This window comes from Adelges cooleyi, unplaced genomic scaffold (assembly GCF_023614345.1).
Source record: "Adelges cooleyi isolate 19-005CV unplaced genomic scaffold, UGA_ACOO_1.1 ACOO_flye_CR_arks_rails_tigmint_CR_PRNA_1, whole genome shotgun sequence".
NCBI classification, from domain to species: domain Eukaryota; kingdom Metazoa; phylum Arthropoda; class Insecta; order Hemiptera; family Adelgidae; genus Adelges; species Adelges cooleyi.
The window spans coordinates 8,063,896-8,090,728 of record NW_026095751.1 but is presented as its reverse complement, the minus strand read 5'-3'; the positions used below and the strand labels follow the sequence as shown (position 1 = coordinate 8,090,728).

General features: G+C 29.2%; 3 protein-coding genes across 9 annotated transcripts; all 3 read right to left on the bottom strand.

Moving 5' to 3' along the window:
- Positions 1–293: 293 nt before the first annotated feature.
- LOC126847636 (uncharacterized) lies at positions 294–7,390 on the bottom strand. Of its 7 annotated transcripts, XM_050587985.1 has the most exons (11): positions 6,810–7,390; positions 6,174–6,232; positions 4,981–5,988; positions 2,554–2,707; positions 2,349–2,499; positions 2,174–2,250; positions 1,921–2,092; positions 1,795–1,853; positions 1,569–1,725; positions 1,191–1,261; positions 330–779 (listed from the first exon to the last, which is right to left on the bottom strand). In XM_050587985.1, exons 4-11 carry the CDS (start codon positions 2,608–2,610, stop codon positions 504–506), a joined length of 1,020 nt encoding a protein of 339 aa, XP_050443942.1. In that variant the 5' UTR covers positions 2,611–2,707; positions 4,981–5,988; positions 6,174–6,232; positions 6,810–7,390; the 3' UTR covers positions 330–503. The 7 variants fall into 7 exon arrangements, with proteins under 7 accessions (XP_050443975.1, XP_050443942.1, XP_050443910.1 ...); XM_050588018.1 differs by having other exon boundaries at positions 294–420; positions 611–779; positions 4,981–7,390; XM_050587953.1 differs by having other exon boundaries at positions 4,981–6,960; positions 7,068–7,390.
- Positions 7,391–10,460: 3,070 nt separating this feature from the next.
- LOC126835336 (uncharacterized) lies at positions 10,461–13,359 on the bottom strand. Its single transcript, XM_050567837.1, has 9 exons — positions 13,247–13,359; positions 12,995–13,145; positions 12,739–12,815; positions 12,491–12,662; positions 12,365–12,423; positions 11,755–11,911; positions 11,476–11,546; positions 11,000–11,171; positions 10,461–10,710 (listed from the first exon to the last, which is right to left on the bottom strand). The coding sequence occupies exons 1-9, from the start codon at positions 13,301–13,303 to the stop codon at positions 10,643–10,645; spliced, it is 984 nt and encodes a 327-aa protein (XP_050423794.1). The 5' UTR covers positions 13,304–13,359; the 3' UTR covers positions 10,461–10,642.
- An 11,312-nt stretch (positions 13,360–24,671) lies between these two features.
- Positions 24,672–25,683, bottom strand: LOC126835884 (uncharacterized). The gene is made up of 5 exons (XM_050568741.1): positions 25,663–25,683; positions 25,401–25,477; positions 25,152–25,323; positions 25,023–25,081; positions 24,672–24,836 (listed from the first exon to the last, which is right to left on the bottom strand). Exons 2-5 carry the CDS (start codon positions 25,401–25,403, stop codon positions 24,672–24,674), a joined length of 399 nt encoding a protein of 132 aa, XP_050424698.1. The 5' UTR covers positions 25,404–25,477; positions 25,663–25,683.
- Between the last annotated feature and the right edge of the window lie 1,150 nt (positions 25,684–26,833).

The following is a 26,833-nucleotide window of genomic DNA, read 5'->3' as shown; positions in this document are numbered from 1 at the left end:
GTTCATTGAATTTTTTTCCGCTGTGTTTTATACAATTCGATTTAATTATAATGATTTCGAAATAAAAACAAAACAATTTTTACGGAATTACATTATTTATTTAATCGTTTAATGAATTGACATAAACAAACTTAAATAATCGTATCTTATATTATCAATATGGATTATTATTGTTGTATATTTATTAAAATCATTAAATAATTAAAATACACGTGTAAATGAATAATAGAACATTAAATTTAAAACTTATAACCCATACTTAAAGCACTCCCAAAAAATATTCGTAGGTAAATTATTTAGTATAATATTCAATTTAGAAAAAACTCGTACAACTTTTTAGCGTTCACTCATTGGTAACATTAGTGTCATAAACCTTATATATAACCATGAATAAATCCACAATGTCAAGACTCTTGTCGGCTGAAAAGTAAAGTATTTTTAGTTAAAAGTATATTTTAGTTCTTTAGTGTTACTTCAACATTTTGCCCACTATAATATCATATTTATTGTGGAAACATAAGCCTAGATCTTATACTATGCTCATGATCACTATGATAGTTGTTTAAAACAAATAAGCCGTTTTGGTTAACGCTATAATTTGCAATATTACCATCGGCAACGCCATCTTTAAGGATAGATTTAACGTCTAGGTGACTGAAATGCTCGAGCGCCATTTTCTCTAGTTCATTTCCATTGAGTAAGCCGTCATGGTCTTTATCGAACACAACGAATGTTGCTAAAACTCGTCTAACCTCAATGGTATTACAGACGGTTTCAACCTGAGAAATCAGCAAAGTAATTCATGTAGCACATCTTAAGATTATGTAGTGTACAACAAGATGCTACACCGAATTTGCATAGAAAAGCAAATAATCTATTATAATTTTTTGGTAGATCCAATCATTTTGACTTGTATTCGTTTTTAAAGTTTAAGTTTTGATTCGCGCAAAACGATATTCATTGAAAAAATATAATGATTTTTTAAAGAAATTACCGTGATAGCCTGACAACAAAACAAACTATAGCCAATGAACAAGTCTTATTGCTGTATTAATGAGTATGCACTATAGTTGAAGCTCTAAATTAAGACTTTGAGAACGATTTCCTATAATTTACTCATTTAATAAATGGACGAGTGCGTCTTGATCAAAAAATATAAAAAGCAATCGTGATAAAACTATAAATATTACTTCTGCATTGTCCGTTTGGTTGTATTCTGCTGAAAAAACCATCAGCTCTTGCAGCTCAAAAGCAGCCGTTTCTATAGTATAAATATTGAATATATTTTTAATTTTATTTCAAATTACACATAGAATCAGATTTAAAAAACATTAAAACAATTATATAATAAATCTTAATATTTCATAAATAATATATAAAACATAATAAACGAAAATATCATTTAAAACTTAATAAATAAAACATAATTTATTTATTCATTGTTTATAGATGACAAATTTCCCGATTAATTTAGTTAGTCTGCTTCTTACAGATAAAAAGTTAGTTTGCCAACTTTAGATGGAACAATATTAATAACAAACGAGATAGTATCAAAAATATATTCTTACGAAAGCGTTCAAAAACCCATTCCTCATCCTGGTCCTTAACTATAGATAACCCTTTAATAAACTCTGTTAGTTTATCAGGTTGAATGTAATCGGCATTTATTTTGTGATCTTTAATATTGTTCAGATCTACAATCTGTTTCACGTTTAGACCTCTGCCCTATGAACAAATATTAAAATGATGTTTTTATTATTAAGTCAAGCCTTTAACAAAACCATAAATCCTTACTAGAGGTTTTACTTTCAAAAAGCCATATAAGAACTCCGCGAAGTTAATTGCACTGTAACCTATGAAAATTAATATAAATTATCAACCGTAGGAATATAATTAACTGCCTTGTTTACTCAACATTACCTTCGAAATAATCGGCCAAACTTTTTTTCTCTTCGTCGTTTAAACTTAAAGCTTGAATGATATTTTGAAACTTCTCGGAGTTAACCAGACCATCGGCATCGCCTTTTTTTTCTTCGTGATTTCTGAACAGGCTCAAGTAAATTGTTACTTCGTGGGTTGATAAACTTTGGATCTATGTAAAAAATGGTGTGTGAAATTTAAAAAAAAATAGATTAATAACAAATTTTTCAATATTTTTTTTATTGGTAAGTACCATCCAGTGGTCAAAGGTCTTATTGTTTTTGGCCAGAAATACCATAACACTTTGCACTTTTCGACCGTCTTTCATATCTATATTTAAAAATAAAATTCATTAAACATATTTTAATCGAACTAGCAAAGACAAGTGAGTTAAATTGAAAAACGCTGTTTAAAAGATACTTTATTACCTGCTTCGTATGTAAAACCTGTCATATCCTGCACGCCCATATTTTTAAAAATTTCATTGATTTCGTCTGGTGAAACTTGGTCTTCATGGGATTTGTGTTTTTTGAATAAATCAATAATCGTTCTAACTTTAAATATATTTAGTCCGATGCTCTATAAAGGATCATAAGTACAATAATAATTTGTATTATTATGTTTTATACTAACTTGTGTCATGGTCACGAAGTACAAAGCACAGAGGATAACAGCAATTTTGAATTGCATGATGGTTTTGTTTTTCAAACACTTTGTTAAAACAAAAGTACGTCTTCGATACCAAAGTCGGATGAACAGTGGTGTTTAATTCGGTTCAAGTTGTATTCTATATGATAAAAACAACATAAGTATGTAAATGGAAAATGTACTTGTTTTTATTTTATTAACATATGATATAGACTTATTTTTATGACCAAAATGTACAGTTGTAAATATAGTGTTGTTCTAATAAAACTACTATTTACTTATGTGAAATAATATAACAATATATATTTTTTTTTGCTGTACCTAAATTACATAGAAACAAAAAACAGTGTAGCGAACGATGCATATTATTAAATATTCATATAATATTGTTTGTTTGTTTGTTAAAAAAAAAAAAATTCCACACACTATACTACGTGATAACATTTATTTAAGGGATGCGGAAATCCTGCTAAAATATTCATAGTTAGATTTGAGGCGTTTTAACATGATAATTCTTAACCGGATGACATAAGATGAAAAATAATAAACTACCATATATGGTGTATTAGCATTAAATTAATTTAACAAGAAAAACATAACTTCCACGTTTCTCATTAAGGCATAAAAAAATAAGTTGAAATTTATTTAAAAAATGTTTTGAAATATAATTCCAAAATTTTTTCATAAACCAATCGATAGTCGTTTGTCCACCGATGGTCTCTGAGAATTTTTAATTAAAAAGTAGAAGACTTAATCAAATAAATCTTTTTTTTTACAGTTACAGTTAAATAGTCGCCCAATATTGATATAGTTCTTAATGATATAACACCATCCCTTAAGTTTTTAAACCTTATGTACTTAATAGCTATTTAAATGGTAACGTTTATATTTTATACATTTTTTAAATAATATAGAGTGATTAATTGAGAATAAAGAACTAAAACAAGTGACTTGTCCTTTATTAATCACCCTGTATTATTATATTAGTTAGGGATAAAATACTCTTTAACATTTTGTACATTTTGTAGTTTTTCTTTTGAGAAATGAGAGACACTTAAGTTTATCGACACTTAAAGAACACATTTGTTTTTTTTCTAAAGTTTTTTTATTTTTAAATTAGAACTATTCAATGGTTTTCGATTATAACTCATCGTAAAATTACTTCTAAAATATTATAAGACAATTAAAATATATGACAAAGAAAACTATATAGCTTTGAAAATAGTCATAAAACATCAAACTTAAAACTTATTATCTATGATTAAAACACTCAAAAAATATATTCGTTAGAAAGACCAGCTTCTTTCTCCGTAAGTATCATCATGAATAACTCCAGAATGTCAAAAGAAAGGTCGGCTGTAAAGCAAAATATTTTTAGTTAAAAAATTTATTTTATTTTGTCTCTAAATATACTTCAACATTTTAACCATTTTCTGATAAAACTTTTCATAATAATTGTTAAATCACTCATACACTCCGTTGCGTTACAGTCTAAATAGAAAATAAAGTAGATTAAACAAATAATCTAAAAATAACGTTTTTATGCGTCTTAAAAAGTATAAAATAACCCTCCAGGGGTCTTGATAACCAAATAGGACAGGTGAACTAGAAAAATGTGGGGCGCATCTTTCTACTTAGATATTAAAACCTAAGCTTTCATGCTAATGCATTAAGTTGTCTCTCATAATGCTGTCTCTCTAACCGAACGGATCAGAAAGTGATAGTATGACTTTTTTTTGGGAATGAAATTTAATGGATTTCCGTGCCACTTGCCTTAAATTTCATTGAAAATTGAAAAGACTTAATTGCTATTCTCTCCAAAGATTGTTTTATGTAGGTTGCTTCAATGTTTTTGTTAACTACCTACTTGCTTAACATTTAAAGTAATGTGGTGCTCAATTTTAAGTATTATTTTATTTAGAAGAGAAAAGATGATTGTGCATGAATTATGAATTAAGGTAGTTATTAATAAGAAGAGAATGTTATTATATATTCAGACGTGTGAAGTAGTAAAGATGCGCCCCACGTTTTTCTAGTTTATCTGTCCTATTTGGTTATCAAGACCCCTGGAGGGTTATTTTATACTTTTTAAGACGCATAAAAACGTTATTTTTAGATTAATTTTTTAATCTACTTTAGTTATTTTGTTCTTTTTCGTTTTCGTATGGACGTATTATAAATGTACAATGTTATAAAAAGTTTATAACATGTTATAGAAAAGGCTGCATGGTTAGAAGGATTATCATAAGAATTAGTAATCAATTTAAAAGCTTATAATTTTAGATTTATTACTGTATAAATTATCATAAAAGTTGAATAAAAGTTGTAAGAAAATGCAAAAAAGTGTAATGATGAAAACGGGTTTGAACCTGGTACCGCTCGTATCTGAGCACCGTTCACGCCCAAACGCACCACTCATAATTTTTGCTGGCGGGTGAAAAATAAGTCTTTTTGAATTGCAAGATTCCACCCGGAACGACGGTCAAGAAATCAACCCCATTTTATGCTCTTACACGTTCGGTATCATAGACGGTTTCAACCTGAAAAATCAACACAGTAATTCATGAAGCACGTTATTAGATTTCGTAGTGCACACGATGGTGCTATCCACTTGTAGTGTGATAGCATTGAGTTGGCCGAATTTGCATAAAAAAAATAAAACAGCATATTATCTATTATAATTTTTTGATAGGTCCAATAATTTTGTCTTCTATACGTTTTTAAAGTTTAAGTTTTGATTCGCGCAAAACTATATTCATTGAAAAAATATAATGGTTTTTTAAAGAAATTACCGTGATAGCCTGGCAACAAAAAACTATAGCCAATCAACTTAAAAATATGACTTTGCGAACAATTTCCTATACTTAACTACTACAATAAATGAAGAGTGGTCCTGATAAAAGTATACAAAACGTAATCGAAATAAAACTATAAATATTACTTCTTTGTTGGTCGTTTTGTTGTATTCTGCTAAAAGAACCTCCTGCTCTTGAAACTACAAAGCATAGTTCTCTATGGTCAAAATATTAAATACATTTTTTGTTTTATTAAAATATACTCGTTGAATCAAAGTTGAAAAACTTCAAATAAGTAATTAAAACATCTAAATTAAATAACAATTATTTTATAAATACAAATAAACATGTGTAACATGATTAAATAAAAGATAATTTTTGACTCTTTGCTTCGTACAGATAACCAGTTGTTTTGCCAACTCTACATAGAACAATATTAATAACCAGCGAGTTAATATTAAAAATATATTCTTACGAAAGCGTTCAGAAACCCGATTCTCATCCTGGTCCTTAACTATAGATAACCCTTTAATAAACTCTGTTATTTTATCAGGTTGAATGTAATCGCCATTTATATTGTGCTTTTTAATATTGCTCAGAACTGCAATCTGTTTCATGTCTAGACCTTTGCCCAATAAACAAATATTTAAATCATGAATTTATTAAGTGTAGTTTGACTTTTTTTTAATGCTTTAATGCGCGAAAAATCTACAAAATATATTTTTTTTAGACATTTTAAATGCCATGCCAGGCAAAAGAATAATTATATGTGTACTTTATCAAGCCTTTAACAATACCATAAATCCTTACTTGAGGTTTTACTTTCAAAAAGCCATATAAGAATTCCGCGAAGTTAATTGCGTTGTTTCCTATGAAAATTAATATAAAAATATCAACCGTAGGAATAAAATTAACTGCTTCGTTAACTCAACAACACTTTCGAATTTTCCGGTTAAACTTTTTTTCTGCTCGTCGTTTAAACTTAAAGCTTTAATGATATTTTGTAATTCCACGGAGTTAACTAGACCATCGTCATCGCCTTCTATTTTGTAGTTATGTCTGAACAAGCTCAAAAAAATTGTTACTTCGTAGGTTGATAATCTTAGGATCTTTGTAAAATTGGTGTGTAAAAATAAAAAAAAAATGGACTAATTACAAATCTAAAAAAAAATGTTTTTTTATTACTTTCTAGTCGTCTGATGTCTTATTGTTTCTGGTTCAGAAATACCATAACACTCTGTACTTTTCGACCGTCTTCGTACTTATTTAAAAATACAATTCTAAGCATATTTGAATTGAGCTAGCCACAAGACGAGTGCGTTAAATTGAAAAATTAGTAAGTGCTGGACGAATATTATTTGTTGTGATATTTTTTTTTTAGTGGGATAATGTAAAATTTGATTACAATCGTAAAGTTTAAACGCTGTTTAAAAGATACTTTATTACCTGCTTCATTTGTAAAACCTGTCACATCCTCTACGCCCAATTCCGTTAACTATTCTTTGAATTTTTCTGGGGTAATTTGGTCTATAGCGTTTTTATGTTCTTTGACTAAATCAATAATTGTTTTGATTTGTTCCATATTGACTCCGACGCTCTATAAAATATCAAAAGTAGATAATAACAATAGATAATATTATCTACCATCATTTTTTAAAAATTTGTATTGCATTTATAAGTTGTATTATTATGTTTTATACTAACATATGTAAAATGTTAGTATAAAACATTTTGTACTAACATGTTAGTGTAAAATGTGTAACATGGCCACGAAGTTCAACGCACATAGGATAACAGCACTTTTGAAATGCATAATGATTTTTTTTTTCAAACACTTTATTTACCCAGAATTATGTCTTCGATACCAAAGTTCAAACTATATTACTTATACCACCATGCTTCAAAATGTTAAAATGCAATAAAATGATTTGAAATTAATATTTTATTTTTATGTTTTAATTAAGCCCTATGTCTGAAATCACACCACAAAAAAAACCAAAATAGTCAATATTAATAAGTATCTAATTTAGTTCAAGCTATATCAACCGCAGCTCAAAAAAAACAAAATATATACATACATATAATATAAAAAATTAACATTAAATAGTTAGTAAAAATAAATGTTCAGACAATTTTTTTGATTTTTGATTACTACTCATAAAAACGGTCTAAGAACACAAAATGTTGAACGCTAAAATAATCTAAAGACAACTGTTTTAAGAATTTAAAAAGATGATAAAGGGACTTTTGCTAATGCTTTTAAAAAACATACCTATAACTTTTTATAATAAGACTGTGTAAAAATGCATTTATTCGTTGGTTAAATAAGTATTATAAAGCCAGGGAGTAAAAACCGGAATGATTACAATAGCAAAGATGTTGCTATGTATAATGTGATTAAAATAAATTAGATCATGTGATATAGTTATTTCTTATTAGAGCGGAATGAACACATAGATATTTTATGTCAATAATTTATATACATTTTAAGCACACAAAAGTATCCCCAGGTTTATAAAACTAAAAATCGATTGTTTTTAGATCTGAACAATTTTTATTCAGTGCATCAAATATACTATTATTATTATTTAAAAAAATATTTTTCATTATATATATATATATTATTATTTTAACAACAATAAACTTTTTTTTAATTAATCCATGTATTATGTTATTTTTAGATAGGTAAATAAATGTTTTTCTACTAAATAATTTACAATAATACTTCCTAAAAAAAAAATTATCTGGAAAGTGAAATCAGATACATGATTTAAAAAAATAAAGTTATATGTTTGTCAATTTCAAAGAATACAAACTATATTTTCAACTTTAATGACAATTATTAGATTTTTCTTAGCTTGAATTGTTGATTTCCACATAGCTTACCTACAATGTATGAATTTTCCAAAGTTAAAATATTAAAACCACAAATTAAGTCAAAAAACAATTTTAAAAACCCCAAACAACCGTTTAGTGATAGTACTCGATAGTGATCATACATATTTATATAGGTAAATCATCCTACTAAATGAAATAATTAAAATATATTCAAATAATGCCAATTTAACGTGAAATAATATATCATTAAAAAAAAATATATAAAAAAACTAAAATAATTTTTATTCTATGTAGTGATCATAATTGTACAGCTTTAACAAAAAAATTTGAAATAATTAATGTCTTAATTATTTGTACATTAGTATCGTATGTGTGTGCACGTTAAGAAACTAAAGCGTTAAGAGAAGTCGGTTAAGACACTGTATAATGAAAAAAAAACTGTCAATTTAAATTAGGGTTGAGTATAGAGATTAGATAGGCACTAATTATTAAAAAATACTTCATAAATAACAAAAAATGAACTTCTACGGTGTAAGTTTTCTGTTGGCCGCAGGCAAATTAATCGGTGACTGCATAGGATAACAGTCTGTAACCAATGGTAACAATAATAACTACTTATTGTATTAATTAAAGACAGAGTAGATAGAAGTAGCAATCAATCTTCTAAACGGACACGCGCCGGTTATGATTTCACTATAGTATTGGCCTAAAACAAATAATTTACATATATATAAAATAAGTCAGTAAGTTATTTAGTTGAAAATAAATAGTAGTCAACAAATTTTTCAACAAAAAATATGAAATGTATCGTTATCACCACACACAGCGGTTTGAAAAAGATAAGAATTTTGTACATCTAATTAATTTGATAATTTAGTTTAAGCGAAATGTAATATACTACTATACTATATATTATTATATATATTCTAAATCTAAAAAACGTACCGACATCCAACGACGCATATTAATAGGTAATGTTTGCACACCGGGAAACACGTCGATTTCTCTTGAACGAAAACCGTGAGCGAATTACGGACAAATATGTTATTAATAATAACTATTATACGTTTAATATATAATTGTATGTATATGATATAACAAACTACAAAGACAAAAATTCACCAAAAAAAACAAAACACGCCGTTCGCCGTTTTTAATTTTTATTACTATATATATGATAACGTTTGACACACCGGGAAACAGTATTGAATAAAAAACCACGTATGACAATGAACAACAGTTTAATTAATAATAATAATAATAAATTTACGTTTAATTTAATTTAAGGAAAGTACAAACTCGGCAAAAAAACAACACACGCCGTCACCGTTATTATTTGATACGATAACGTTGTGACATGATAAAAACGCGCGCCAACGCCACGCGCTGCCTAAGCCGCCTCAGATGCTTGTGTTATGAGCGAGATGTATTATATGAATCCCATGAAAGAGACGATTAGGCGACTGGCGGGACGTCGGCTATTTGAATTGACATTATTTATAATAATATCTTATACCGATCGCTCATACAGCGACAATGCTAGGACTGTGTGTCTGGGCGGTTTTACCGATTGGTCCACTTGTTTGTAAGCCTTTTATAATCACCAACAAAAAATTCAAAATACTTTAAAAAACTACTTGTTTTTTATTCTGTTTTTGCCAATTGTTTGAAATGTAAAATTGATTAGATACTGCGTAGTTAGGCGTTTAATTTTTTTATACAAAACAATACTGCCTCATTTTTATTTGTGACGTTTTAAAACTAAAACACGAATACTATCATTATTCATATAAATATAATAATAAAAAATTAATTTGTCTTTTCAAAATTTAACTATTTTCATAATACGCCAATTGTCATTTGTATGTCTGCAAAATTTTTATTAGACACCTAATATTTCTTAACTGGGTGAGTGATGACATAGGAGTTTTCCTTTTGAGAATTGAGAGACACATTATTTCTAAAATTTTGGATTTTTATATTAGAGCTATTCGATCAGTGTCGATTATAATATCGACACCTTATAACAGCGATTCATCGCGTTAATACTTTGAAAATATTGTTACACTGTTTTTAATTTGTGTAATGCATACAGGAACTAGATGGCTTGCAAGGCCTGGGATAGGTAATTATAATGATTTCGAAATAAAAACATAACTTTTACAGTGTTACATGATTTATTAAATCGTTTTATGAATTGACAAAAACAAACTTAAATAATCGTATCTTATATTCATCAACATGGATTAATATCGTTGTACATTTAATAAAATCATTAAATAAATAAAATATATGTGTAAAATTATACAATTTTGAAAAGAATCATAAAACATCAAATTTCAAATATATTACCCATGATTAAAGCACTCCCAAAGAATATTCGTTTAGAAATCATTTAATATAATATTTAATTCAGCAAAAACACATCAACCTTTTTAGCGTTAAACAACAATTACACGCTCCTTAAACATCAACCTGAATAATTCCGCAACGTCCAACAATCCATCGGCTAAAAAGTAAAACATTATCAGTTAAGAAGTTTATTTTATTTTGTCTCTAGATCCACTCCAACATTTTGCCCAATATAATATTATGATATTTTATATTTATTGTTAAAGCATGAGCCATCTTTTTCCGAAGATATTTTTCATAGTTGTAAAACTACTCATTACTACTTTACACTGTAAAAAACCCTACACTCGTAAAACCGTCAAGGTCGTACTCTATGCTCGTTCTCACTATGAGAGTTATTTAAAAAATTAAACTCATTTTGATAAAGCTATAATTTTCAATATTACCATCGGTATCATATGCGTCAATGAGAGAGCCAAAGTTTTTCTTTTTCGGGAAATACATCCTCTCAATATGTATAGCTTCATGCTTACAGATTTTACCGTTCTGGTTATGGTCGAACTGATGGAAATCCGCTAACACTTCTTTAACTATTTCTGTTGAATAGACGGTTCCAGTCTAAGAAATCAACAAAGAAATTCATGTAGAAAATCTTTAGATTATGTTGTGCATAAGAGGACGGTACCCACTCGTTAGTTTTAGTGTTATAACATGGTTGCGCGTAAATAATATACTCTATGGGCTGTCATAGTATTGTTTTCATATGCACATGCATTGCTATATTAATGAGTATGCGCTATAGTTTAAGCTCTAGGTTATGACCACACGGAAAATGTCCTATACTTTACTCCTTTAAGAAATGGGTGTGTTCGACCTCATAAAAGCATTCAAAAAGCAATTATTACGAAACTATTAATATTACTTTTTTGTCGGCCGATCTGTTGTATTCTGCTGAAACAAGCACCAGCTCTTGCAACTCCAAAGCAGAATATTCTATGAGCAAAATATTGAACACATTTTTTATTTTATTAAAATATATACTCATTGAATGAGAGTTGATAAATCTAAATTAAATTGCGATTATTTCATAAATAATAAATAAAAAAAACCAACGAAAACATCATTTAAAACTCTATAAATGAAATTTAGTCATAGAAAAATAAAAATAACAAACGAGAAATATAAAAAAATATATTCTTACGAATGCGATCAAAAACCAGTTTCTCATCCAAGCCGTTAACTATGGATAACCCTATGAAAAACTGTGTTATTTTAGTAGTCTTAATGTAAGCGCCATCTTCTTTATCATCTTTAATTAGGATCAGCTCATCAATCTGTTTCTCTTCTAGACCATTGCCCTAAGTACAAGTATTTATATTATGTAAATATTAAGTGTAAAAATGAATTTTGACTTTTTTTTAACGCTATAATGCGCTAAAATCTACAACATATATTTTTCTTAGACATGTTAAATGAAGGGCACAGGGGAAAAACGGTAGTAGTCACATTATGAAAATTTTAGAGTATAACAAAAACAAAGTTCGTGAATTCCTCTCCCTTTTACATAAGAACAAAAAAAAAATCACATTAAATGCTATTCTAATAAAACATTTATTTATTTAAACAATCTATTGACATAAATAAAAAAAAAATAAAGGCATAAATTGAAAAAAAATATTTGAAAAAAGAATTTTCATAATGTGACTACTACCGGTTTTCTTCTGTGTCCTTCAAATGCCATGCCAGGTAAAAGCATAATTATAATATATTGTGTATTTCATTAAGCCTTTAACGAAACCATCATTTCTTACCTGTGGTTTTATTTCAAAAAAGGCTTGTATGAACTCGGCAAAGTTAATTGTTAGGTCACCTATTAAAATTAATTTATATTATCAATCTCAGGAATAAAATTAAATGCTTCTTTAACTGAATAACACCTTCGAATCGTCCTGTCAACATTTGTTTCTCGCTTTCATTTAAATTTAAAGCTTCAACGATTTTGTTTAATTCCTTGGAGTTAATTAGACCATCAAACTCGCCTCCTTTTTGGTCATGATATTCGAACAGGTTCAAGTAAATAGTTACTTCTTGGCTTGATAATCTCCGTTTCTATGTTAAAAAAAGTGCATAAAAATAAGAAAATCAGATAATTTTTAAACTGTTTCATATTTTTTTTTGTTATTACCAGCCAGTGGTCAGATGGCTTATCGGTTTGGGCCAAAAGTACCAAAAGTTGTTGTACTTTTCGACCGTCTTTTGTATCTATATTTGAAATAAAAATATAATAAAATTCTTAGCAATTATCAGTCGAGAGAGCCAAGACGTGTGCGTTAAATTGAAAAATTGGTAAATATTGTGATGTCGGATATAATTTTTGTGAGTGGGGTAAAATTTGATTACAACCGCAAAGTTTAAACCCTGTATAAAATATACTTTATTACCTGCTTCGTATGTAAAACCTGACAAATCCTGCACGCCCATATCTTTTATAATTTCTTCGATTTCATTTGGAGAAATTTGGTCTATAGAGTTTTCGACTCTTTCGAATTCAACTACAATCCTATTGATTATATTCCTAGTGAGTCCGATGCTCTATATAATATCATAAGTACAATAATTATAATACATTCTATTAAATTTTTTTAAATTTTGTTTATTGCAATTATATTATTTATTATATGTTTTTTACTAACTTGTGTCATCGTCACGAAGTATAACGCACAAAAGATAACAGCACTTTTGAAATGCATAATGGTAATATTTTCCAAACACTTTGTTGAACCAGAAGTACGTCTTCGATACCAAAGTTGGTTGAACAGTGGAATTCGATTCGATTCGGGGTGTCTTTTATATGGTGTGATTGATAAAATAATCATAGATATGTAGGTGGAAAATATTAGTAGGTATTTGTTTTGCGGTTTATTTTATTTGCATACTATATACTTAAAGACTTGTTCTTTGACCCAATTGTACATTTGTAAACTTATGGTGAGCCAGAAAAATAAAATAACAATATATTTTTATTTGCTGTACATCGCACAAAAACAATATTTAGCAAAAGATGAATTCTTTTAATCTTTATATACCTATTAACAATATTCGTTTAAATAAAAAAAAAACTTCCATACACTATAGTATGTGACTATAAATGTTCAAAGTACGTGAAAATCCTTCTAAAATGTGTATGTCATTAAACTTATCCACATAACTTACATGGTCAACGGGAGGGTGTCGTAATCCTCTCTAAGCTATCTAATAAAATAGGGACACCAACCTATCTTAAGTAGCCAAGATGGGTATATGGTTATACTCGGTGTCATCCAGCAACTGGTTGGTTGTACCTGCGGCGTTTCCCATAGTGTATATAAGATATTGACATGGTATTTGGTCTCCTAGTCGACTATCTTAGCGGTAAAAACGATGGTGCTGCTTGTCGTAGAAGCGTATACTCCGGCCATCTCTATCGTCGCAGTTCTAAATTATTACGCAATGCCCGGTTTTACGTTTACTTGGAGTTCAGTAGCGAATTCCTTAAATCGGTTTCAAATCAAACCTGTTTGGGTCAGTCCGATGGTATGAGATATTTTGGATGAATCTAGGGAAAGACAATTGGTTCGCGAGCGTGAGGCTGAAGGGGTTTCTAACAGTGTGTATACTACCCTAAGAAAACTAGCCGGTTTGACTGTCTGGTCTTCCACTTAAAATATTATGTCTACTGGACGTTGGTTCTAAGTTATTAGAATGGTGTTGATTTTTAGGCAACCAGTCCAGCCGTTTCCTTTCTTTTACCTTCGTCCTTACAGCGGACAGGATCGCTTTCAGTCAGTTCAGGATTTTGGAGAAGGGGGTTGAAAGGGGCTAGGCTTTTCGCCATTTTCTGTAACATACAATATAGATAATTTTATTATAATTAAAAATACTGTTTGTAAAATACTGTTTGACATATAAGTTATAACTACTGATACCTAAGAATATGTGTTAGTCAGGTTCGTTATTTGTAATACAATTTTTTGAAATATGTAGTAAAAACATTTTTTTACAAATTCTTTACAGTTCTTTGCTATACAGTTGTTTTGGTGAAATGATAGATAGTGTTGTAATAAATACATTGTAAATATATTAAAGATCAAAATCTACACTTAAAAACGAAGATCTAAATTCAATTGGTTTTTCAGATAGTCGGGTTCCTAAACTTCGGGAGAATTAATAATAAATATAAATCTATAATTAGTCTTCATTGTTTGTTATCTATTTAAGAAAATGAAATGTTCCAATTGTATAAAGCAATAATTATAAATGTTCATTTAGGAAAATTTAACAAAGTTTAATGTTCAAAAAAAGTATTTGCTATAATTTTTTGTAATATGTTAACAAAAAATACAAAATATTATAAAATGTAAATAGTTGAAGTGTTGATTTTTGAACCAATTGTACAGTTGTAAGAACAGTGTAACCCAAAAAAATACTGCATATTTACTTATGTGAAATAAAATAACATTATACTTTTTTATATGCTGTACATCACACAAAAACCAAAACAATATAACAAACGATAAAATATTATTAAATCTTCATATAATAATATTTTACGTTTGAATAAATTTAAATAAATTCCATATACTATACTATGCTGTTACATATTCGAGGGATGTGAAAAGCCCTCTTTTATAATAATATTCAGAGGTTGTGCCAATTATAATTTAATGTCCGCAGTTGGGTTTACCTTGGACTTGAGGGTCAAGATACGAAGTCCTGAAATACGTTTAGTTTATACCTGTTTGGTGGATTTTAAAATCTATACCAGTTAATACCTTTATTGTACATATTAATTACTATAGATTGAAATACCAATGTAAATTATTGAAGGTATTGTAGAAAATTGCCAAACATAATAAACTGTTTTGATATAAAATACTCTCCTTGGGCTTTTATAACTAGCGCCTCTTCTGTCCGGACAACACATTTTATTAAAAATATTATTTTGCTACGTATACTTAGAACTTATAAATTAATTTCATATCCTTGTGCTTAAGATGTTTTTTTTTTACATATGGAATTGACGATTTTTTTTTAATGGGCTCAAATATTATTATAAGTATCTCAAACAGTAAAACCTTGTTTTTTTAAAAATTATTTTATACTCCTTTTATCAAAAGTGGTATATTGGTGTAGACTAAAAAATATCACTAAAATCGAAAACATATTACCTATACATATTTGAAGGTAAACATTTTAACACGGTTACAGTTTTCGAAAAATTGAAATTATAACCTATATTTTTATTTTATTTTCTTATAAAAGTATATTCTATGCTACTCGTACATTCTAAATATATTCTATCATGATTTGTTTAAAAAAAACCCAAGAAAATAGAATTAATACCTTCACCGTTGAAGAAGTAGATACTCTATTTATTACTATACTTTTTTAGTAGGGCAAAACTGGAAATAAGACCAATATTATTTTGTGTTGTGTCTTGACCCCCCTACCCCAAAAGGGATGGCATTTTTATTTTTAAGTATACCTAGTTTTTGGCATTTTGCTCCGAACCCACCCTACTGGCATTTTTTTATATTCATTGAACTCCTTTTGGGAATATTGTGTTGATCTATCATCGTTATTATTGTGTTTAGTAATTGTAAAATGTATTGTCTAACACAGAAACCTGTTCAACACATATTTTAAGTTGTGTAATTTATTCGTCTCGTGATGTTAAAACTCTTTATTAAAATACGAGAAATTATACTTTGATATTGTGGAGTTTAGTGTACATGTTTAAACAGTCACCTATTGCATACACAAATGCTTGCAAGAAGTAAGCATTCAAAAACAAAAACAATATAATTAAATTTGATTTTATTACTATGTCAATTAATTCTCACAAGCGATTCGTAGTTATTATGCATAAATTCATGTCTAATAATATTACCAATATAACATCAGTTAAGTTAAATTATTTTATGTCTCTATTGTTGAAAAGATATCAAAGATTTTGGTTTTTTTAAAGCCCATTACTTTAAACGTAAAAAAAATTAAAAGCAAGTAAGATATTCTATACAAATCTAAATGATTTGGTTACTAGATTGAATCGACTGACAACGGGTGTTTTAAAAATATTTTCAAAATTATATTGTTAATTACTTTGGCAATGATTTTATATAATTTTATGATTCAAGATCGAATGATCTATTAAACTGATTAAAAAAAAAAATACAATACGATACAGTTATTTTAAATAAATGCTATCTAGAAACAATAAAAAAAAATACACTCAAGCATGTTTGGGTTTTTATTTTAACTTTTCTTTGAAATTCGCATCACACACGTACACGGATGTGGCCCGGCATCTCTGACAGGATATTTAACGTCGCTCTGCACTCAATTAGTAAATTCTGAAATAGGAAGATGATTTATGAAAATAACTTTGACGGCATTTAAAAAACTGTGCATAAATCGCTTTACATACATTGTTCAAGCAAAAGAATACGTATTTTTTTAAAGTTCTGAGGTCGGCAGAAACTGGAAAATCAGCATGTTATACAATTCGCTGACACGATTCGTCATTAACTCAAGTACGGTTGATTTAAGATCCTCATCAACGGGCTTTGTTGTCGTCTAATATTTCATAAATACATTATATATTAGAAAATCGGTAGACAATATTGTAAACAATTTGACGACGGCCTATGATGTAATCAAGTGCTTACCCTGAGCTTTTGTTTGGCAACGTCTAATAGTCGATTTTCATTTTTGATGTGATCTATGAGTACAACTTCTCTGATTGAACCACGGACAACCTGGCTCACCACTGCTTTACGTTGTCTGATTAACCGTCTAGAAAATACGCTCGAGTTATAATGGAAATAAAATAGTAAGTATAAAAAAAAACTTACTGCAAACCTTCCCGTTTTATTATTTTTAATTCGATCAAAAATTGGCTCTCAATATCTTCTGCTTGATTTTCGGATTGTGACATAGTGGTTTATTGATTCCTTCTGACCTTGAAATATATCATAAAGAGTTAATTAGTAAGTGCATATATCACAAACTGCAGGATGCTAATTGGGGGTGACCGAGTGATAATACGTGCAGGGGTGCTAACCTCTATTTTCCTTTGCCCTAATAGGCCGTCATTATTTCACAAATGCACCGACGCGAGTGCTATCTTGTAGGCACTTAACCTTAACACATATACTTATTGTGCTGTAAATTGTACAGATTGTATTTGATCTCAATAAAAATTTAAAAAATAATGACAGCAGGTAGCGATAATTCTAGATACGCATAGTGTCAAGTTCCCAATAATTTTTCAAGATAGCAGTCTAAATAGTTTGGCGAGAGTACTTTAAATACGAATACGAATATGTTTATTTTTGGTTGCTAACCCAAAATGAACAATTGGCTTATAACCATGGTATCCAAAGTAACCATAGTAACCGTTTGATTCGCATACTCTAAATTCTAAGCATAGTTCCTACCAGGGGGTCCCGTGATCCACAGAGCTTTATTTTTTTCAAAAACAATTTTTTTTTATATCTACATAACGATAGTAGCAATTTATAAGCCTAGTTTTTATCATTGATACAGATGTCAAAACGAAACTATTAACAATAACTTTTGGCTAATCTCATAAGAAAGCCAAGAAAATGTCCGTATCTTTCACGAAACACAGGCGACTTTGTGAAATATTCACTGAACTCAATATGAATAAACGCGCATTATCTTTTGTCGGCTGTTTATAAAAACGTCCACTATTCGGAGGCTGTTAAATTTTAATACTCATCATGGAAAAGTTACGTAGCATTTATACTTCCCGAAAAATGGTAAACAACATGGCGGCGTACCATGACGGGTCATATTACAGCACGTATGCGCATTCTATATGTTATGTTGAGTTCAGTGTGAAAAATACGGCAAACATTGTCAACAAGCATCGAAAATACAAATGAAGACAAGTGAACTCCATTGGGATACACCGGACTATGCTGTAAACGCATTTGATTTAAATACAAATATATTAGGGTGGTCCCGCAAAACTTTTTTCCTACTCCTTAGTTTACACAGCTTAGAGCCTTTTGAACACCTACTGTACACCATGCCCAAAAGTCCTGTCAAAACTGGTAGTGAAAAATAGGCGTTTTTGGTATTATAAATACAAAGTTATCAGGAAAAAAGTCCGTATAGGTATGAAACTATACTAATAACGGTAAAACCGTCAGAACTTCAGCTTAAGCCGAGGAGAAGGCAAAGTACTATGCGTTGATTTGTGCACGGTTTGAGTGTCGAAATCCTATAATAAATTCCCATTTTAACTACAACCCTTGTGGGGCTCGAGTTAAACATCGAAAATCAACTTTTTAAAGACCACTCTAATATATTATATTTATTTATATGTATATGATTTATTGTGGTTTATAATTAATAATAAAATATTACCCAATTGTACGTTACGCGTTTGTGTGTGAAATCCGTTTGACTGGCGTAGTCTGAACAAAGACGTGGATGGTTTTTTTTTTTGAACAGAGAATGAATTGAAAACAGCCGCTCGACGTACAACTACACAGTCCTGCTAGCTGACGCCCTACTGTTCGTCGGCATACAATCGAGTAGACAATGGCCCGGGTTATCGCAGATGGCGCAACTGCTGTCGACGACCCCTTGAAAAAGAACTCGCTAGGGGTGCCGTTCTAAATCAATACGGCTTGTGGAGAGTGAATGTTGCGGGCATACCGCGAAATTACATTAGTCGTTGACGTCATCACAGGGAACTGGACGACAACTTTCTTTGCGAAATCATTATACATCATTGCCCCTTCATTGTATCTTTTGCCGTGTGAAAAAAATATTTTTACACGAAATTTACGGTCCTGAATCGAAATATTTTAGATCTTCCATTTTCAAACAAAGTTCGATAACGAGTACCGAGTACAAAACATGTTCGACTCGTTGGGTTATCCCTCGAAGAAAAAAAATTGGATCATATTTAATATAAAAAAATTCGTATAAAATTATATCCGACTGTTTTTCGCGAAGATATATCAAATCAAAGTTGGCGGTTGAAAAAAACGGCCAAACCGGATGATTGAATTGACAATACTAATATTGACTTAATACTAATGGTATACGCTTTAAAATTTAAAGAGTTGCTACTCGAGTAAAATATGAATCATGTTTACAGACACAAGGCTTAGGAAATATCGCAGTGATCGAAATTTGAAATGCAGGATGGGAGGTGAAGTGCAATTGTTTTATTGACGCATATAACCGTTAATAACTTAAAAAAAAATTATTCATAATTATTAGTTATTGGTATAATCTACTCAAAATTCTAAGAAAATTATTCTTAATTTAAAGAGCTAAGCCAATGTATGCGTAACCATTTAAAAAAATTAAATTCATAGGGTTTTAACACATAAAGGATGGGATTTGATTGATCAAAATATAGAAATTTTGGCCTAACTGTTAACTATGAATGTATGAAAAAGAAACGTTTAAAAAGGAATTCAAACTTTTATAATATTGACTGGGTCATAATTAACCAATTCACCCTATATGTTGAATCAGTATAATTGGACAACGGTTTATATAGGTAATTCATGAATAACTTTTTCTTTTGCATTTAAATAAAATAATTTTCCATAAATATTATAAAAGTTAATAAGCAAATTGTTTCTCGAAAAAACGTGGTTAAGATTTTTAATAGAAGTTACATGAAAGACAAGAATGTATTGTGACTGTCATCAGAATATGATTTATTTGAATCCTTTTTCTATAAGTTTTTTTCACTTAGGCATTCCGGCTTACAATTAGTATATTTCATTTTTACTGGTGTTAACACCTTTTGTCGTTTAACCTTGGCTTAATCAAATATTCGCAAAACCCATGTGGTATACTACCGTAATTTGTCTTTTACTTTTCGATATAAGTATTCGGTGCAAATCTGTGGATAGTATGTTCAAACCAGTTATACGATAAGGGTTAATCGTCTGTCTATAAAAATGTACAGTCATAGTTACCCATACATCGTAATTAACAATTTAATGAAAATATTTTCATCACCTGTTGACTGTAGTACATTGCTAGACAGTTATTCTGATGTAGTGATATATAGTGTTGTAAAATATATATTATACATATATTAAAGAATAAAATCTATAGAAACTTTAAAACAAAGATGTAAATTCAATTGGTTTTTTAGGTAGTCGGGTAAATTCATAAGAAATACAAATCTTCTTTGTTTGTTATTTATTTAAAATAATAAAACGTTCGAATTGTATTAAGTAATAATTATAGATGTTCATTTAGGATAATCTAACAAAGTTAATGTACAAAAAAAGTTTTTGCTGTCATTTTTGTAATACGTTGGTAGGGCTCTACCGTGCAAAAAAAAATATTCGGCAATTATTTATAAATACAAACAAGAAATAGAAAATACTATAAAACAAAATTTATTTAGAGTTCCTTTTGACCCAGTTTATTTACTCTTGTGAAACAAAAGAACAATATATTTAAAAAAATACTAATTTTAGCTTCGATGCGGAGCTAAGAAGGTATTGTTTTTACAATGATGTGGTTTTATTTTTTTATTTTTGTGGCTGGACCCACAAAATCTCGTAAACCGCTGAACCGATTTCTTCGTGTAGCAACTCTTAAGATCAGAAATCATAGCTGGAAGGTACTTTATCAGGCCAAAAATTAAAAAAGTCACCCCATCCCCATCAAAATCGAGAAAAACTCCTAATAAATGTACAAATTTTTCAACTTAAAATGACGATGATATTTAACTTTTTTAAAAATAGTCAAAAATGTTCCAAATTTATATGAATTGTTTTTCAAACAATAGTATTATCAATGATCATTAACAAACAAACAAAATATCATAAACCATTTCCCTTAGAAGAAATAGAATTTTTTTCTTTATTTCACTTTTTCAAGCAAAGTTTTAGAGATTTAGATCTGAAAATTAGACCAAAGGTAGATCTAAAATGGAACTATAACATATGCAATTTTCTCAAAAACCTGTTGCCAAATTTTTTTTCATTAAGGAAAAACTCCAAAAATAGGGTAAATTTACACTTTGGCCGTAGTCAGTTTCTAGGTTGCTATGTGTGTGTCAACAGGTAATGAAAATATTTTCATTATATTGTCATCACGACATATGGGTAACTATGACAGTACATTTTTATAGACAGACGATCAACCCTTATCGTATCCACCCTGCACAAGACTAAATATTGAATTTTAAGTACATTATTGCTGGTCCCACGATATCTTCTAAGCCACTATAACTTGTTTGAACATACTATCCACAGATTCGCATCGAAGCGTTTATTTAAAAGTGATTTTATCACTTTCAGTTATAATAAAATCTGTAGACCTGTGACCTCTCCGTCCCACTATGCCCCGACCCCACTGTACTGGCTTTTTTATTATTTTTTTGCCAATACTTTGTATTCACTGTGGAAATCTATTTGTTTCCGAACAAAACAGCAATATATTTATAAAAACTGTTTTTTGAAAAACATGACCTAAAAGATTGTGATATTAAAATACAAATTAGTCATTTGTTTACATTGCTACGGCATTAAGGCCACAGGTCTATTGCTATAATTTTAATCTACAAAATAAATCTTCCACCAAAAGTTGTAAATCTACCAACGGCTCTATAGTAAATTTTTGTCGGTATTGTATTTCTTAATTATTGTGGTTAAAAAAAAATACTGCACACATTCTTAGATACTGCGGAGTTGGATATTTTATTTCATATTTACCAAGACTGTCTCATTTTGACTTATCCATTAAGATTTAAACCTATGTACATAGGCTATTTAAATGCCTTTGTAGATACTTAATAATTTTTTTTTATAATATAGAGAGATTCATTTAGGATAATGTACTAATATAAATTCCTTATCCTTATAGCCCAGTATTTTGCATTAGTTCAAGATAAAATACTCTGAAACTAATATAACTAAATTAGGTATCTTTTGAGATTGAGGAACACTTAAGGAATACATTTTTTTCTAAAGATTTTTTATTTTTAAATTAGAGCTATTCGACGGGTTTTGATATTAATTTTAACAGTTTATAACAGCGATTCAATATTAATACCCCTAAAACAAAATAAGGCTGTTATTAATTTTTTGTATGCACACTTGTTTTTGGCTGTCAGGAACTACACGGCTTGCAAGGCTTAAGCAGGGCTAAGAAAGGTAATTATAATGATTTCGAAATAAAAACATAATTTTCACGGTATTACGTTATTTATTTAAACGTTGAACGAATTGACACAATCATACTTAAAAAAATGGTATCTTATTTATTAATATGGATTAAAATCGTTGTATATTTACTAAAATCATTAAATAATTAAAATATATGTGTAAAATTATACAGCTTTGAAAATAATCATAAAACATAAAATGTATTACCCATAATTAAAGCACTCCCAAAATATATAAGCACGTAAATCATTTAGTATAATATTCAATTCAGTAAAAACTCATAAAACTTTTCAGCGATTATTTATGATAGTGACAATCTCTTTTATGATGCTCAAGCTTCTTAAATATCACGGTGAAGAACTCCAAAGGGTCAAGACACCGGTCGCCTGAAAAATAAAATATTTTTAGTTAAGCAGTTTAATTTAATTTGTCTCTAGTTCTACTTCAACATTTTTACAATATTTTTCCAATAAAACTTTTCAGAACTGTAAAATCACGTTACAGTCCAAATAGAAAAAAAATGTATTTACCGCATTCTTAAAATATTAACCCAAATAATCTATTTCATAAATCACATATCTATTAACTAATGGACATTTTTCATAATAAGACACATATTTTTCTTCTGCTAATAACATTTAGTATAGTATTTATTTTTACCAAGGAAAAATATTCGATTTAATACCGTCCGTTTTATGTACATATTATCACGGCGGTTTTTCGAGATTAACATTAATAGGTTCACTTGTAAAAATGTCTGCACACGTAAAACCTCCTGGATCGTACTCTGTGCTCGTCCTCATTGTGATAGTTATTTAATGTAATTAAAACGATTTTGTTAACGCTATAATTTGCAATATTACCATTGTCATTGGCGTCAATCAGGATAGAGTCAACAGTATATCCTTTGAAATACTTGGCCACAATATCGTCAAGTTCTTCCCCAATGAGTAAACCGTCTTGGCTTTCATCGTAAAAAGCGAACCATGATACCAATTCTCTTACGTTAGGGCTAGAAATGACGATTCTTTGCTAAAAAAAAACAACAAAGTAATTCATGTAGCACATCTTTAGATTATATAGAGCGCACGAAGATGCAATCCACTCGTCATTTGCAGTGTGATAACATGGTTTTCGCGAATTTAATATACTCTATGGGCTGTGGTAGCATTGATTTCACCAAATTTTCATAGGGAAACAGAAGAGCATATCGTCCATCACAGTTTTTCGGTAGATCCAATAATTTTTCCTTTTATACATTTTCAATGTTTAAGTTTTCTTAGTAACTTTTTTATAAACTACTAAAATTTAGTCTAAACCATCCAGAGTATAGTTTAGATTCGCGCCAAACTTAAGTAAAGAAAAAAAAATTTTTATATTTTTCTAAAACCATTACAGTGAAAGTCTGGCAACAAAAAAACTATAGGTAACCAATAAACAATCCTCGTTGCTGTTTTAACGAGTGTGCACTATAGTTGAAGCTCTAAATTAAGATTTTGCCAACAATTTCCTATAATTTACTAATTCAATGAATGGGGGGGGAGGGGTGCGTCCGAATAAAAGCTACAAAACATTACTTTCTCGTCGGCCGTTTTGTTGTATTCTGCTGAAACAACTACCAGCTCTTGCAACTCCAAGCCATATTTTTCTATGGTCAAAATATTAAATACATTTTTATTTTATTAAAATATACTCATTGAATCAAAGTTTAAAAACTTCAAATAAGTAATTGAATAAATCTAAACTAAATAACAATTATTTTGTAAATACAAATAAACATATGTAACATGAATAAGTAAAAGATAATTTTTGACTCTTTGCTTCGTACAGATAAAAAGTTGTTTTGACAACTCTACATAGACTATATTACATACTATAATACTACATACAATATTTACTTACGAAAGCTTTCAAATTCCCATTTCTCATGCTGGCCATCAATTATTGATAACCCTTCGATAAATTCTGTTACTTTATCGGGTTGAATGCAATCGTCATTTGTTTTGTTTTTTTTAATATTACTCAGATCTGTAATCTGTTCCATGTCTAGACCTCTGCCCTATGAGTAAATATTTAAATCACGTAAATATTAAATGTAGGACAGGAGTTTGACTTTTTTTTAATGCTATTATGTGCTAAAAATCTACAAAACATATTTTTCTTAGACAGGTTAAATGCCATGGCAGGCAAAATCATAATTATATGCGTATTTTATCGAGCCTTTAACAAAACCATAAATTCTTACTAGTGATTTTACATCCAAATAGCCATATAAGAATTCAGCGAAATTAACTGTTGGGTCAGCTATAAAAATAATTAATTAAAATAATCAACCGTAGAAATAAAATTCACGACTTCGTTAACTCAATAGCACCTTCAAATTTTCCTGTCAAAATTTCTTTCTGGCCATCATTTAAACTTAAAGCTTCAATGATTTTTTTTAATTCCGCAGGGTTAACTAGACCATCCAAATCGCCTCCTTCTTTATCATTATGTACGAACAGGCTCAAGTACACTATTACTTCTTGGGATGATAAACTTGTGGTCTATGTAGAAAAACGTGTATAGAAATAATAAAATCGCATTAATTACTAATTTGGCCATAACTTTTTTTGGTATTTACCATCCAGTGGTCTTCTGTCTTCTGGTTTTTGGTCAGAAACACAATTATACTTTGTACTTTTTGACCGTCTTTCGTGTCTATATTTAAAAATAAAATTTTAAGCATATTTTAATCGAGCTAGCCAAGATGACTTCGTTAAATTGAAAAAATTGTAAATGCCGATGGATATTTTTTTTAGTGACAATTTGATTTTAAGTTGGAGAGGGTGAAATTTGGTTTCAATTCGTTAAGTTTAAACCCTGTTGAAAAGATTCTTTATTACCTGCTTCGTATATATACCCTGCCAAATTCTTCACGCCCAATTCTGTCAACACTTTTCTGATGTCTTCTGGGGTAATTTGGTCCTTAGCGTTTTCGTCTTTTTTTACTAAATCAACAATCCTTTTGACTTGACCCTGATTGACTCCGACGCTCTATAAAGTACGATAAGTACAATAATCATAATAATACACACTATTAACTACTAAAATTATTATTTTTATTGCATCTTTAATTTTTATTATTATGAAGTATACTTACCTGTGTCATGGTCACGAAGTACAACGCACAGAGGATAACAGCAATTTTGAAATGCATGATGGTTTTTTTTTTTCAAACACTTTGTTGAACTAGAAGTACGTCTTCGGTACCAAAGTTGATTGAACAGTAGAATTCGATTCGATTCGGGGTGTCTTTTATATGGTGCGATATGGCAAAAACAACATAAATATGTAAATGGAAATATTTGTAGGTAGTTGTTTTTCGTTTTATTTTATTTGCATGTTAAATACTTAAAGAGTTATTTTTTGACCGAATTGTACATTCGTAAGCACATGTTAAGCTAGAAATATGAAAAAATTATATTGTTTTATTTGCTGTACATGGGACAAAACCAAAAACAATATTTAGCAAACGATCAATGCTTTTAGTCTTCATATAATAACAATATTCGTTTAAATAAAAAATAAAAATTCCATACACTATACTATGTGATTATAATTGCTCAAAGGCCGCGAAAACGGAGTTCTAAATTCCATTGGTTTTTAGGTAGTCGGGTTTCAAAACAAACAAATTGTATGAACACAAACCATAAGTACACACTATTATAAAATGTATATTGTTAAAGAGGTGTCTTTTGCAGTTTCACGTAAAGTTCAACCCAGTAAAATATTTACTAATGTTTGAGCTATTTTATTATAAGTTTTGAGACAATATGGTACTACCATGCAAGCAAATTGAAACGTTCATTTAAAAAAAAACTAGTAAAACTATAGAAAATGTTCTTACACTGACCAAACATATCATAAAACCTTTTCCCTAGATGGGTGGCAATTTTTTGTTTATTATGCTTTTAGGTGAGGTTTTAGGGCTAATTTAAGCATATTTTCGACAATGATTTATTATATTATATCTACGGGTACGTATCAAAACGTTTTACAGTCCGTATTATTCGT

Coding starts and splice junctions, on each gene's coding strand:
- LOC126847636 (XM_050587974.1), bottom strand. CDS start 2,610: ATGCAATTCAAAATTGCTGTTATCCTCTGTGCTTTGTACTTCGTGACC. Junction 2,251..2,348: donor AGGTTTTACATACGAAGCAG/GTAATAAAGTAT, acceptor TTTTAAATATAG/ATATGAAAGACGGTCGAAAA. Junction 1,854..1,920: donor TTTGGCCGATTATTTCGAAG/GTAATGTTGAGT, acceptor TAATTTTCATAG/GTTACAGTGCAATTAACTTC.
- LOC126835336 (XM_050567837.1), bottom strand. CDS start 13,303: ATGCATTTCAAAAGTGCTGTTATCTTTTGTGCGTTATACTTCGTGACG. Junction 12,816..12,994: donor AGGTTTTACATACGAAGCAG/GTAATAAAGTAT, acceptor TTTCAAATATAG/ATACAAAAGACGGTCGAAAA. Junction 10,711..10,999: donor TGACGCATATGATACCGATG/GTAATATTGAAA, acceptor TTTACTTTTTAG/CCGATGGATTGTTGGACGTT.
- LOC126835884 (XM_050568741.1), bottom strand. Junction 25,082..25,151: donor TTTGACAGGAAAATTTGAAG/GTGCTATTGAGT, acceptor TTATTTTTATAG/CTGACCCAACAGTTAATTTC. Junction 24,837..25,022: donor ATTTGGATGTAAAATCACTA/GTAAGAATTTAT, acceptor ATTTACTCATAG/GGCAGAGGTCTAGACATGGA.